The sequence below is a fragment of the Ictidomys tridecemlineatus genome, chromosome 6, assembly GCF_052094955.1.
Source record: "Ictidomys tridecemlineatus isolate mIctTri1 chromosome 6, mIctTri1.hap1, whole genome shotgun sequence".
NCBI lineage: Eukaryota > Metazoa > Chordata > Mammalia > Rodentia > Sciuridae > Ictidomys > Ictidomys tridecemlineatus.
In genome coordinates, this window is record NC_135482.1 from 50,473,052 (window position 1) to 50,488,778 (window position 15,727).

The following is a 15,727-nucleotide window of genomic DNA, read 5'->3' on the forward strand; positions in this document are numbered from 1 at the left end:
ACTACAATAAGTTAAAATGGAATCAACTTGAGTCTTAAAAAATGTTTTGTACTTTTTCCTCCCTCTTCCTTTTGCCTGCTTTTGCAATTATTTTTCTTTATAGAGATCTTTAAATCAGTATTATAAGGAGACTTTAGAAAGATTCTATTGAGTCTGTAAGATGTTTGGTTTTTAATTTTAATTTGAATGTTCTGAGGTGGAGGAAGACTCTTCCAACTATTCTGGAATGATTTGGGACTTATACCCAGACAAATGTGCACATTTATCTGTTTGGCATTTGAGTGTTCAACCTTTGTTTTAAAAGGTGGTAATGGTTGGTCTTAATATATTATTATTCTGAGATCTTGTGCAAAGGCAAAAGAGAGAAAAAGAATGGGAATTTTTACAACTGTTGGGTTATAACAGATGAGGATAAGTATAAATGAACAGACAATTCATTAATTTTAAAATTTTCAATTACTGACCTCATCACCCATGTGAGACTGAAACTCAAACTTCATTGGTGGACAGAATGCAGCAGGGTACATCTCCATGAATCTCTGTTTATCACTCCTTGGCTCTAAATTGTCAACTGCGTTCTCGATGATGTCTAGGCCCTCGTGTCTGGAGGTTTCAAGGTTATATTCAGCAGAGAGATATGTTCTTAGTGCTCTGTTCAGACTTGCATGGTAGCCAAGATCACAGCACTTAAAAAAACAGAAGAACAGCATATATAAAAGTTAACTTAAAATCGATCAAAGACCTAAATGTGAGACCTATCAGCACAGACTCTTGGAAAAAAACATAGGGATAAACATCATGATATTGAATTAGACATTGTTTTCTTGGATGTGATATCAAAAGTGCAAGAACCAAAGGAAAAAAGGAAAATAAATTTGATTTCTTCAAAATGGACAGTTGTTGTGCTTTAAAAGTTACCATCAGGAGGGCTGGGGTTGTGACTCAATGATAGAGCACTTGCCTAGCACATGCTAGATGCTGGGTTCACTCCTCAGCACCACATAAAATAAATAAATAAATAAAACAAAGGTATTGTGTTGAACTACAACTAAATATATGTATTTTGACTACCAGGAAACTGAGATAAGAGATTTATAAGAATATATAAAGAACCCTTCCAACTCCACAATGCAGAGAAACATTCCCTAATTAAAATAGGGGCAGTGGATCTGAAGAAGAAGATATAGAAATGGTCAATCATATGAAAAAATGGTCAAAATCACTGTCATGGAGATGCAAATAAAAACCACAATGGGTCACCAGGTACACTCCTTAGGATGGTTACAATTAAAAGACAGATATCAGAAGGTGTTGGAAAGAATGTAGAGAAGTTGCAACCCTTGCACAGTCTGGCAGTTTTTTAAGACATTAAACTATAGGACTCAGAAAATCCATTCTTAGGTATGTATCTAAGAGAAATGAAAACATATTTCCACACAAGAACTTGAACATGAAAGTTTATAGCAATTTTATTCATAATAGCTAAAAAAGCTGAAACAGCTTATATGTCCACTAACCACTAAATGAATAAACTGTGGTATAGTCATATAGTAAAGCATTATTTCTCCACAAGAGGAACAAAGTCCTGATACATGCCACATGGATCAACTTTGAATAGATTATGCTATGTGAAAGAAGACAGTTGCAAAAGACCATGTATTATATGAGTCCATATATGGTATGTATAAAATAGGTACATCTACAGAGACAGAAAGTAGATTCTTGTTTGTGTAGGGCTGGAGGCACAGAAGAATGCTGTGGGAGAGGGTGATAGCTGAGGGGTACAGAATTTCTTCTTGGAGTATTAAAAAGTTCCTAAAATTGATTGTGACGATGGGTATACATACTGTGAATATCCTAGAAGTCATTGTAGATTTAATGGGTGAACTGTATGGTATATGACTTTAAATCTCAATTAACCCGCTAAAAGTTTTTAAAAAGTATAGTCAAATATTGAATGAAATAATGAAAAATGGTATTCAAGTTTCAGTTATGAAATATTGTGATTGATACAATAATTTATTAAATTCTTCCAAGCTGCAAATAACCTAACTGGAATCTTTTGGGATTTGTATGCTTTATAGAAGACTCAAGAATAATGTGTACCTTCTTACAAGTACAAGAAGAGGTTTGAATCTATCACAATAGTCCACAAATGCCTTCCCTCTTATTCCCAGAATAAAATTCTTAAACAGAAAATGATTTTCAAAGTCTTCTTATTGCAGACCTAATTTTGTTCACTATGCCTAGGAATAAAACTTTGAGATTCTTGAGTCTTCATTACCTTTAATTTACATTTATATTTAGTTTTTCATGTTGCATTTTAAGCAAATATGGTCTAAAAGGAGTATATCACTCTAGAAATTAGTTTTTAATTATTGACAGCAGAATTTTAAATTTGGACACAAAGGCAGTATAAATCCCTTAAAAAGAAAACAAGTGATTTTTAAATGGACAAAACCAGGTCATCTCCATACTGTTCTAATGAAGTTCAATCAATTAATTTTGATTCAATTCAACTCATTAATTGGCCAGGAGCCAGGGAATATGCTGGGCTCCAGTCATATTAAGACTGAAACACAGTAAAATACCTCCATCCTCAAGGAAATTGAATATAATCTGTTCATTAGTTTGCTACAAAAATAGGAGTAGAGGGTGCACAGGGGAAGCAGCCTTTATACAAAGGATGCATCCTCCAGGATGTGAACCAGGAACACAGCCTTTGTGAAGGTACATGTTCAACCACTAAGCTGTCTTCGACAAACCAAATGCCAACCTACAGAATTCTACCCTTCACCCTCAAATTTCCAAATTATTGCATTTGGAATTTTTATGTAAAGGTACTCTAAACCACTGCTATTTATAATTTGGTCTGTGGTCAGCAGCAGTAGCATCACTAGAGGCTTATAAAAAATACAGAATTTTGGTTCACACCCCTGACATGCCAATTCAGGACCTAAAGTTTTTAAAAGGATCCACAGGTTAATCATATGCACATAGTCTGAGAGGAGCTGCCTCAGATGATGATGATCAAGAGAAAAGGTCCTATAACCCACTCCTTTGGGAGTGCTATTTCCCCATGCCAGCAAGAGGACTTGATGACTGGATTTGAACAACTGGAAAGTAGCTATGACATCACAATTACGAATATAAACAAAATAACAATTGTGAAATGCAGTGATCAGTCTTTCCATTAATACATTTCCAAAAAACTCAGCTGCACTCAAACAGAAAATGATTCTTTTTTTTTTTTTTTTTTGGTTAATTTAGAAATTCTCATCTCAAATGAACAAAGTCCTCTTTTATTCTTCTTGCTCCTCACAATCCATAATGGTTCTATGTAGCAGTTTCATATACACATCAGAAGGACTGAAAATTCATTCTGTTTTCAGTAATACCTTATTTTATGAAAACATGAACTTTTAAAGGAAAGTCAGGCTCTCTCTCTCTCTCTCTCTCTCTCTCTCTCTCTCGATGTACTGGTGCTTAAAAACATCCCACTATTCCAAAAGAAGGCAGATTTCACTTGATTATAAGGAAGCAGATGAGACAAGTTGGTTCATTTTATGGGTATAGATCCCAATGGGACTCAATAGAAAAGTTGAAATTGAGGGAAAAGAAAGTCAGAGAAAAGTTTATTTTCCCCTTAAAATAGCCAAGTCTCTTATAACTTGAAGATAGAAGGAAAAAGGGGGAGAATAAAAAGAAAGTAATCTAATTAATCCCAATTATCTCATTTGGAGCTCTGAAAAAATACCTACTAAGTTTTCAGTAATTCTAGACTTAAAGAGTTCACTCCACAAATATCTGAGTGTGGCTTCTTTGGGGAAGAAATGTCAAGACTACAAAAGCATCATGTGTTTTCATACTCAGCATGCCAGGTGGATTCTGTCTGGCTGGACCCAGTGAGAGGCTGGGAGGAGCTCACATGTGGCTTAGTAACTCATCTAGGCGTCTCTCCAGGAATCTTTTGGACTTGCACTGCTGTTCTTAGGAGGTTTCCGTGAGGAGTTTGATGGGCAATTTCCTTCTCTGACCCCTAGGGTACATGTCAGTCTTTAAGGTCACTAATTGGCATAATTTTATTAATTCTGATACACTGCATTTTTACACTCTCAGGTTTTTTTTTATTTATTGCTCATGACAATACAATGATCTTGACATATCATACATTTGATTTGAATGGGGTATGAATTCTCATTTTTCCATGTGTACAGGTTGCAGGATCACATTGGTTATATGGCCACGTATATACATACAGCAATACTGGTGTCTATTGTATTCTGCTGTCCTTCCTGTCCTCCTATGGTACATGTCAGTCTTTAAGGTCACTAATTGGCATAATTTTATTAATTCTGATACACTGTATTTTTACACTCTCAGGTTTTTTTTTTCAAAAATATTTTTAGTTGTAGATGGAGGCAATACCTTTGTTTATTTATTTTTACGTGATGCTGAGGATTGAACTCAGTGCCTCACATGTGCTAGACAAGTGCTGTACCGCTAAGCCACAACCCCAGCCCTACACTCTCAGTTTTTAAAGCATCTTGAAAGCAAAAAGAAACCAGGAATGGAAAGATGTTATTCTTCGAGGTTCCGTGAGATAGCAAGGCTAGCCACAGAATGATCTTTTTTCTAAACCAGAAGCTGGTTGTGTAAGATTCAAGATAATTTGGTTTAAAAGGTCTAAAGTAGTTCTATGGAGTTTATGGATTATTAATAGGGTATGAAAAGTCAGCTTCTGCATAGTGTTGAGTTATATAACCCAAGTGCATTTAATGATGAAAATACATAAGAAACCAATAAAATATTTCATGCAAACAAAACAGTGTTATTCTGATGGATGAAAAACTCTGAATGAATACATAAAATTATGGATCAAAACTAAAGGAGGAAAGATTGTTGGAAGCAGTTGAGTATATATAAATATTTTAAAAATATCTCAAGAGCCACCAAGATAGATTCCACACAGTATTAGTCTAAATCATCATAGTAAGCTAATTTTGTTAGGCAAAAGAGTTGAGAATAGAATCAAAATGAAGATGAAATCCAAGTATTGAGAGCTGTGACAAACACTTCATCTTGTCCCTAACCCTGAGGGCCAGCTTAAGTTGATATGGTGGGTATCATGTTAGGGCAACTGGATCACAGCTGGTTAGAAGGGCACCTTTATTTTTCTTTTTTGTGTAACTGCATAACATTTAGCCCTGCTGAGGTAGAAGTTTGCTAACAATATGGGAGTTGCTGTAATGAAAAGGCAGAGAAAAGAAGTCCAACATTTATTTTTCTAGAACTCTAAGCAGCCAATGTTGTTTGCCAGGGCAGTCCTAGAAATGGCTGGAGGGTAGCCCCAAGTTCCCACATGACTCCAGAATTAGGCAGGTATCATGAGAATGGAAGTGTTCTACTTTTTATGTAGAGATATTCTACTTTCACTTCTGTGTTCTGGCCTTTGGGAGACTTTGTTGGTTCTCTTCTCTGGGTGTAAATAAGCTTGGCTTGAACTATTGCAGAGCTATGGATGTTGGGGAAAGATTCTGTTCACCCTTTATTTTGTATTTTTTTTTTTTAAAAAATAGTGCAACCAAAGCAAATTGAATTGTAAAAATGGATAGCTTTCACATGACTGTGAGTGGCTTCAAAAGACCAGAAGGAGGGTAAGTCTGGAGGTTATTTATTTATTTATTTATTTGTATTGGTGATCTAACCTAGGGGCACTTTACCACCCAGCTCTTTTTTATTTTGAGACAAGGTCTTGCTAAGTTGCCGAGGGTCTCGCTAAATTGCTGAGGATGCCCTCAAACTTGCCATCCCCCTGCCTCAAGCCTAACTGAGGTGCTGGGTTTACAGGCATTCACTGCTGTGCCCAGCCCAGAGCTTTAATGTTAGGAGTCAAATGAATAAAGTGTACTTCTTCCAAATAAATGATCTCTTTGTCCTTCACTATTTTCCTTTCTAACCATTTAGTATTTTACCCAAGAAACTACAAACACATTTTGTGAGAGACAGGCATCTCCCAGGACTAAGCTAAATGTCTAAACTCTACAGGCCACTTTCATACACCTGTTTTCATGTCTGTGTTCCTGATGGTCCACAGATGGCTGGCAGTTCATTTTTTTTGCTGCTACTTTAACTGTAGCCAAGCATTTAGAAAACAATGCTTTGGGTTTTCTCTTAAGTACTAAAAAGGTCATAATGGTACATCTGTGTGATAGGAGAAGACACAAAGCCGGAAAGAGGAGAACTGTTGTAGCTCATGCCTGAGCCAATGAGCGTGCTGAACATCGTGCATTGTTTAATGCATCTCCCACCCATCAGACTCCCTTTTCCCAGGCCAAATCTTGGTAACCAGCCTGAATCAAATTAAGAGAGAGGAGAGAGAACAAACAAAGCAAGTCAAAGTAAATACAGACCATATGGTAAATTGATGGAGAAAAAAAAAAGGTCCGAGGAATAGTACTAAGGCGGAAAGGGTGTTTGTTGGTGCCTTTTTATAGGACGGTTAAGGTGCAACACGGATGAGAAGGAATCAGACTTACAAGGTTCTGAAGGAGAGTATTGTAGCAAAACATGCAAAGCAAGAAAAAGTACAAAGCAAGACTTCAAGTAAGAAAATATTTGGTGGTTCTGTGGAATAGAAAGAAGGCGAGTATACCAGGAGCATGGTGTGGGGATAAAGTTGTAGGCAATGGCCATGAGGGGCAGGTGGGCACCAGTTCATACAGGGTGTTGGTGAATAGTTTGGATTTATTCTAAGAAGAAGGGAAGGTCTTTCGAGAATTTTAAACAGGATTTACCACATCTGAGTTCTGTTTTGTTTTTTTTAATACTCTGGCTGTTTGGGAAGGGAATAGATTTTTGGAAGACAGGGGAGGTAGCGGTAGACATATAAACTGCTACAATTCAGGTGAGAAAAGAAGAGCCTTTGTCTAGGAGACAGAGAGTGCAGGCAATGAGAAGTGGCAAGGTGTGGGACAGTCAGGAGTTAGGAATGGCAGGATTTGCTGATGCATTTATATGTGGGGATGAGAGAAGTAGGTTTTGGCTTGTGTAAAGTGGGTGCAAAATGGTACCATTTTCTGAAAAAATGGGTAAGAAGAAAGTTATGTGTGTGGAGGGTGATGACGTATGGACAGAAATAAGAAGTTGTTTTGGAAGCCTAAGATGATCAAGATGCCCACAAGACATCCAGTAAGAGGTGTCCAGAAGATAGCTGGGTATATAAATCTGAAGCCCAGGAAGATGATCAAGGCTGGTGATAAAAATCTAGGTGCTGTCAGATGTTAATTAAGCCAAGGGAGAAAACAAAAGAAAGTGAAGATCATTCTGCAGGAGACTTTCAATATTCAGAGGTTCAACCAAGAAGAATGAGCAAGTATGGAATACTGAATAAAAAAAAAAAGAAAGAAAGAACAGCTTATGCCTCAGGAGGAAAACAGGTGAGTGCAGTTCCTTTGTGTGAAGGCCCATGGCATCTCCATTGGAAAGAACTTCAAATACCAAGCCAAGTACTTCAGTCATCCAACTCATTAAAGTTTTAGAATATCTGTTCTAACACAATGGGATAAAAACATTCCTAAATTAGTTTACATGATCACTACAATCTCCTAACCCATTTAACATGATTTCTCTATAATCTTCCTAATAAGAGCTCAGGTCTAATGGAGAATACAGTATTACAATTTGGCAGGTTTTCATGGATAAATCTTAATACCCTTGTGTATGGGGGAAAAGTCAAACTAATTAAGAAAACCCTGAATTCTGAGTAAGTTGCTTTTTAATTAAACACATATTCCCAAAAGACAAAAAGATAAGGCTAACAGCTTTAACACAGCTGATTATTCAGAAATGATAAAATAAAGATGACATGGGATATATGATGCAATCTAATTTCAATCTCATCCTGTGTAAATGGCCAATAAAACATGTGTGACAAGATATCCTTATGAAGAAAATTGGCTAGAGTAGGGGATTATTCCCTGGCAATAATTCCACAACAGTAACAAAGATTTATCCTTCACGTTCCAAAGTGATCTGCAAACCTTTATAGGGAGAAGTTGGAGACCATCAAACTGTAGTGAAAGGACACAAATACTTCTGGGCAGGTGCTCTGGAACAAAGCACCAATAAAGTTTTATTATGGAGGACTTAGTTTCTTTGAATGCATTTTGAAGATGTGACACTGGACAGAGAGAGGCTATATTAAGAGCAATGCAATCTTAAAACCAGTTGTTTTACAATTCCAAATTTGCAGAGTGGTGCATATGATTATAGTCCACAGAATCTTAGCATTAAGACTTGTAACCTTTTTTAACTACTTATTTTAGCAAATCATAATCTCTGGAAACTCTTAGCATTCAATTACAAACGTTTCCTGAATGACTTCTCTTTTGCATGTAACATATCCTAATATTTTTTTAAAGATGGACACAATATTTGTACTTTTACTTATTTTTACGTGATGCTGAGGATCGAACCCAGTGCCTCTCACATGTGCAAGACAAGCATTCTACCTCTGAGCTATAACCCCAACCCCACATATCCTAATTCTTAATTGGTAAGTTGTAGGCTATTTTGCATTTAATATGTGGGACAGCAATGATCATAGACAGAGAAACTACTATCTGCAAAACTAGAATCTATTTTCCTCTACAATGATCCCTTTATTCCTCCAACCCAATTAATCTTTGTTCAGCTAATATTTGCAACATATTTCTTATAATTCATATTTATTCTTTAGAATGATATAATAAAAATTCTTATTTGCTGTGAAATTAACACTTTGATCCACTTCCCACTCGATTCCAAAAAGTTGTTGATCTACAACTAAAATTTACTTAGGACTTTCTTTAGAGACAGAAGAGAATCCCTCTTATCAGTCTTTCGCTTAAGTGAACTCTGGCTTAACTAATACTTGGTTCATTCTGTAAAGCAGGAATCTGAAAGCCAAATCCCTCCCATGTCTCATTTGTAAAGTCTAAGTACAACACAATCATACCCACTTTCTTACTTAAAATCTGTGGCTGCTTTTGCATAACAAGTGAAGAATTGTCCAGAATATATGGCTCACAAATCCTCAAATATTTACTTTCTGGCTCTTTCCAGGAAAAAGTTGATCAACTCTAGCTCTAAAGTACAGTGACGAATATCAACAGGACTGTCAATACACACAGCTATTTAAATGGTCTCTAATATTCCTATACATTTCTGTTACAACACCTAATCTGTAGTAAGTTGTGCAATATTTGTTCCATTTATATTTATTATATTTTAATTAAATTATAATATTGATAACATTAATATATAACTTATATAATAATCATATTAAAATATTATATTATATGAAAATATTGTATAATTATATATTATATATAATTAATACACATTAATTATATATAACATAATTATATGCTATATAATTATATATTAATTATATAATATTAAATATTTGATGAAAGAAGCATGAAGGGAATTGTTGGAAAGACTTAAGAGTAAACAAAATTGCTATCAAATGAGGCAAAGTTTTGACAACTTTATCAGATTGTGAAGGCATTGTAAATATCCAGGATATTGTTTCTTTACATGAGAGAACTCAAGATTAGAAGTCATAGATAACACACAGTGGAAGAGATTTGTGCTAAGAAAGAGTTCTCAAAACTGTACAAAAGAGAAATCATAATATTGAAAGATGGGGAAATATAAATAATGTTGGTGAGCTTTTGGCTAAAAACATTTAAGGTATAAATTTTTATACCTTCCTATTTTTTCTTTTTAAAATATAAAAATATGCCCATACTTAAAGAATATTATAGAACATACACACCTCTTTTAATAAACAAAATATTATTATATATACTTCTATTAAATAAACAAAATATTATTATTATCATATACAGTTCTTTTAAATAAACAAAATATTATCATTATTTAAATTTTTTTTTAGTTGTATATGGACTCAATGCCTTTGTTTTTATGTGGTGTTAGGGTCAAACCCAGTGCCTCACACTTACGAGGCAAGTGCCCTACTACTGAACTACAACTCCAGCCCCAAACAAAATATTATTGATATTTCAGAAGTTTCCAAAGTCCTCCTCAGTCACAAGCCCTTTCCTTCTTCCTAGAGCTAGTTCAGTACCTGGAACACCCAGAAATTTCTAAACTGTGTTTGGTACACTGCATTTAAATATTTTCAGCCAAAATAAAAGAAAGTTATCATTTGCTTCAATATATTACCCTCAACAAACTTTAGAGTTCTGATATCTAATGTCTTAAATAAGGACTTGATTAAGAAATTCATTTACCTACAAAGGTTATTAAAGTATTGTTTTCAGTAATAGAACTCAACATAAAATTAATTTATTCATCCCAAAAGGTACAATAAAAAATTTAATATGTACTAAAAATAAATTCCCGTAGACCTCCAGTAATTATTATTTATAAATGATTAACACTGAGAGAGAACAAGAGAGAGGAGAGGGAGAGGAAGCAAGTAAGTGAGCTAATCCAAGGTAATATTGATGAGCAAGGTAAAGTTTATCTAAAATAGAAAATATATTAGAATTATTAAATATTTTTGAAAACCAATAAATCACCTTTATTTTTTATTTATTTATTTATTTTTTATTGTTGGTCGTTCAAAACATTACACAGTTCTTAATACATCATCTTTCACAGTTTGATTCAAGTGGGTTATGAACTCCCAACTTTACCCCGTATACAGATTGCTGTTTCACATCAGTTACCCTTCCATTGATTGACATATTGCCTTTCTAGTGTCTGATGTATTCTGCTGTCTGTCCTATTCTCTACTATCTCCCCTCCCCTCCCCTCCCCTCCCCTCCCCTTTTCTCATCCCTGTTTAATGTAAATCTTCTTCTCAAGCTCTTCGTCCTTACCCTGTCCTTGTTTACTCCCCTTATATCAAAGGGGTCATTTGGTAATAAATCACCTTTAAATACATAGAAGAGACTTGAACTATTCTATCAGTGTTGAGTTATTAAAGTGTTTAGCTGTAGCAGTTAACAAGAGGGGATTTTATTAAAGAGGGGTCACTAGTAGATATGTGAATTAATTAAAGTATTTTAAGGATTGTTATATTCCCTTTATGTATGTAATTAATTTATACTCTAAGAAAGGATTTTGTTGACTAAGAGCAAGTTAAAGCTCAGACATTTTTGAGTCTCAAATTAGTCGATTTCCAATTTAATAGAAATACAAATTCAGGAGATTTAAAAATATTTGTAATCTATTGTCACTCTATGATGGAGGAATCAGAGTAACACCAGGCCAAGCCAGTTAATTTTACATTTGCCGCAGGAGGTTAAAACAGATGTTGTTATGTGCCCACATAAGATACAGAGACATCATTTGTGATGTATTCAAAGTCAAAGTGGTTAACTTGAACCCATCGAGACTTAATCTGAGGTTCACTTTGTGGGAAATGTGCAAGGGATGGAGAAACAGGATTAGTTTCTCCATCCAGGAGGTATTCAGACAAATCAGAAGCTGGGGCATTCCAAGGAACAACTGTCCATGTCTCTTCCACAAGGGGCTTCACTAGATTAAAAACCAAAATAATATACAACAGAAAACTTATGGGTCATATGGTCCTGATTCAACAAATGATCCTAAATTTCATCTGATCTAGACAAACCAGCTTTGAAACCTATTTTGGGGACAGAAATTGTAATATGGCCTGGTTATTAGATGACTATTGAGATGAAAAGTTGGAGATTGTGAAAAAGCAGGTTAAAAAACTATATGTAAAATGTGATTTTGTACTCCTGAACTAAAACTATGTATGTGGACACAGAGAAAGTCTAGATTTTAACATTAATGATCTCAGGTGGTTAAGAATGTGATCATTTCATTTTGGTGTATAATATTCTTAGTTTTCCACAATTTACATGTTTTGCTTCTGTAATAGTGAAATAACAGTTTGAAAACACATATTCTATGGAAAGTTTATATTAATTTTTGTGATACCATAAAAATTTTGTTAGAAAAAGAGATTGACACGAGTAGAAGCTCAAGGGAAATTGGAAATTTATATAAAAGGTCCAAATTTGAATTCTCTATAATGCTTTGATTTCATCAAGAAACATTTACTGCCTTTCATGTCATTTCTCATACAAAATACTATGCATTAAAGAGGTCGCTTGCCTTTTTCCTCACTGGAGGTATAAAAATTCTTCTCATTATTAGTAGATAGCTCGATATCAAATGCACTTTGTTAAATAAACCCACAAAGCATAAATGATTCTAGGTACCTTTGCATAATAATCAACCTGTTTCTTTTTTCACCAGGAAGGGTCAAACTTAATGGATTTTAGGATCACCACTATAAATGCAAATTGGATTTCTCAAAATAAGCAGCCATTTTAGAATGTACATATTCAGACTCTGATGCCTTAAAAATGACACAAGGAATGGAAAATTATTTTCACTAAGAAAGCACTCAATTTCAGTTGACTATGACAGCAAACCAATTTCATGTCATTTCTTTCAAAATTCACGTTTAAGTTATATTACTTGAGAATTGTTCACATTTTAAATTTAAGGCTGATCTTTTAATTTTTGACTTTTGAGAAAAATGAAAATCACTTGACATATTTAACCATTACTTATTTTCATCAGAGTTAATCATATCTGGAGGGAAAGAAATGTCTGAGTTTGAAGTCTACCACTTGGTATTATTGTATCCTTGAGCAAGTTATATACTCTGGCTAGCCTCAGATATTATGCTTTCTGTTTTTTAAGCTATAAAATGGAAAAGACAGTATTCACCTTTTTGGTGAGATTATACTTGGAAACCTGCCTGTCACATAGTAAGAGCTCAATATCCATGAAAGTGATGGAGACTCTCATAGTTCTGACTTGCTCTTTCTGTCTTGTATATTCCAAGAACATTGAGAATGCTCCTTTGAATCTCCCCACAGAAGGCCAGTAGGCATCTCAATCATGCTATATGAAACAGAACTACAGCTCTTACTCTTCAATATCTTAATAAACAGCACTATCGTTAAACTAATGCCATTTCTTTCTCCTTCTTCCTCTTCCTTCTCCTTTGGTACTGGGAATTGAACCCAGGGGTACTTTGCCATTGAGCTACATACCCATCCCTTTTTATTTTATTTTTTTAAAACAGGGTCCTGCTAATTTGCTGAGTCTGGCCTCAAACTTGTGATCCTCTTACCTCAGCCCCCCAAATTTCTAGATTGTGGGCAGGCATGGAGCCTGATTCATTTCTCTGGACCTGAATCTTAGTCATTTCTCTCCTCTTTTTCATCTACTATATCAGATTTCCATCTGCAACCTTATGCATTTTGCATCCTACTACTTATAGATCGATCACTGCCACACTAGTCCAAGTCAGAATCATCTTTAGCTTGGCCAACTACAAAAGACTCTTGATAAAGCATTTGTATTTACGCTTGACCTCCTGAGCCATTCAGTCTTTTTCTGTTTGGCTACTCAGAATCTTTAAATGTAATTCAGCTGATGTTATTTCCTGCTCAAAACCATCTTTGAACAAAATACAAACCCTTCCACTGTCTAGAAGACCCTGTGATTGGTCTTCTGCTGATCTTCTCTCCTAGCATTTCCCTTCTCCCTCACTCAACTTTGGCCACACCAATCTCCTTTGCTATCCATTGAGCTTCTGGAACACTCCACCTCTGCAGCTTTCGCCTTACCAGTCCTTCCCTTGGAGGGTCTCTTTCCCTTAATGGCTGTGTGGCTCTCCAGCTCAATTCTCCATTCAAAGGCCAGGCTTTTCCTGATCACCCCATCAAAAGAAGCATTCCCTCAGCTCTGTTCTATTTTTCTTTATGGCACTATCACTCCATATATATGTGTGCACGCATGTGTGTGTAAGTGTAACTTCATTTATTGTCTATTTCCCAGCGTATACATAAACCTCATGACAATGAGGACTTTGTGTGACTTTGCTGGATTCCTATTGTCAAGAATGGCGCTTGAGTGCACTGGGGTAGAGCTCCCCAGACCCAACACATAACATTAGCTGAGGACTAACCATTTCACACTATCATCTTAAGCATTAAGAACGTAGCTCAGTGGTAGAGTGCATACTTAGCAATTGCAAGGTGCTGGGTTCCATCCCCAGTACTGCCTCTCCTCTAACATATACATATATGTGTATATGGTGTGTGTGTGTGTGTGTGTGTGTGTGTGTGTGTGTGTGTGTGTGTGTATACACATATCTATAAAGGCTGAACTATAGCTTGGTGGTAGAGCACTTGCCTAGTACGTGTGAAGCCCTCAGTACCAGTCCCAACACTGCAAAAAGTAATCAACCAAAACAGTACTTGGTAGGTATAAAAGAAATACTTTTGAATACTTGGAAAGTTTTCCGTGTGCAAAAACTGGCTTAGCTTAAGTTTGAAATGAAAAATTATGTAGAGAAGTTACATCAAATTAGTTTATAGAAACCTTATGGATCTGAATTTGTAAACAAGGGGTCATAAAATTCTTTTTAAATAGCAATTATTAGCATATATTATTTCTACAAAATAATGGGTTTCTTTGTGACATTTATACACACACACACACACACACACACACACACATATATATATATATATATATATATATATATATATATATATATATATATATATACCATGCTCTGATCATATTCACCTTCTCTATTAGTCTTTCTTAGCCACATTATTCTTTATTTTTATTCAGGAAAACCTAAAGAATTTTCTTTCTTTCTTTCTTTTTTTAAAAGGAAACCTAGCAGCACTCTATCAGAGAATTTCTTGTATTTCATCAGAGTGCTGGAAGAAAAAAAAATTTAAAAATATCCACAAAAAGTTTTTGCATTTAAAACAATGAAGGGATTAGTTACTTAACTGAAATACTAGTAACAAATAAAAAGAGAAAAAAGGTTTTCTTGGTTTTCCTTATTACTCCATGGTTTTACAGAAAAAAAATATATTAGAAAAAAATTATATTATAAGATAAAGTTGTTTGAAGACTAAAATAAAAGGGGAAAATCATCAAAGTGTTGATGAGCTAAAAAAATAATTCCCTTTCAACAATGCTTTTGTAAAAGTCTGGAATTATCTCTCTAAAATAATTGCTAACTACATTAAATTTGCCATAAAAATTAAGTTGCTTTAACTTACTGTATGTTTACATTATGACAACTTTTGGGAGTCATAATGTATAATTTCATAAAATCATAAGGCTGTTGGATGCAATGAATACAAAGTAGCATATGAGTGAGGCTCCAGCAGCCAAGCTTCGGAATCTCTACGACTTTATCTGTGCTTCTCTTATGGCATTTATCACCCCTTTTATCTTTTAAATTCAGGTACTGGCATTTGGGGGTACAGGGTTTTTGTCCGTTTCATCTTTGCATCTCCTACAGTGTTGGCATGATCCCTAGGCTACATTTTATGAATGAAAAGATGAAGGATGCAGAGGCCTAATACTGTGGAATAACGGCCGTGAATGCTGTGTGAATGTAATTGTGGATATATTTTTGGAGAATTCTAAATGAGCCCAATTAGTGCTTTTTTTAATCCATATCCCAAGAAAGTACAGAGACGTGGAACAATCTGTCAGAGTGGTTCATGTGCCCGGTTTTGCTTCCCTGTGTTTGTCATGATTGTCACAGAGCAATCACTTGTATAGTCATTTGCTTAATAAATAATTAATAAAAAATTAAAAATAAAAAATAATTAATAATAAATAAATA

The 15,727-nt window shown here is 34.9% G+C and overlaps 1 protein-coding gene across 6 annotated transcripts in view; it reads right to left on the reverse strand.

Moving 5' to 3' along the window:
* The window catches only part of Srgap1 (SLIT-ROBO Rho GTPase activating protein 1), a 279,415-nt gene that overhangs the window by 81,692 nt on the left and 181,996 nt on the right, over nucleotides 1–15,727 (reverse strand). For all 6 annotated transcript variants that reach the window (XR_013440538.1, XM_005328689.4, XM_005328688.5 and 3 more), the window contains one exon: nucleotides 465–686. Coding sequence is in view for 5 of the 6 variants with exons in the window: in XM_005328689.4 (XP_005328746.1) it covers nucleotides 465–686 (222 nt within the window). In the remaining variant the exon portion in view is untranslated. The remainder of the gene's footprint in view (nucleotides 1–464; nucleotides 687–15,727) is intronic.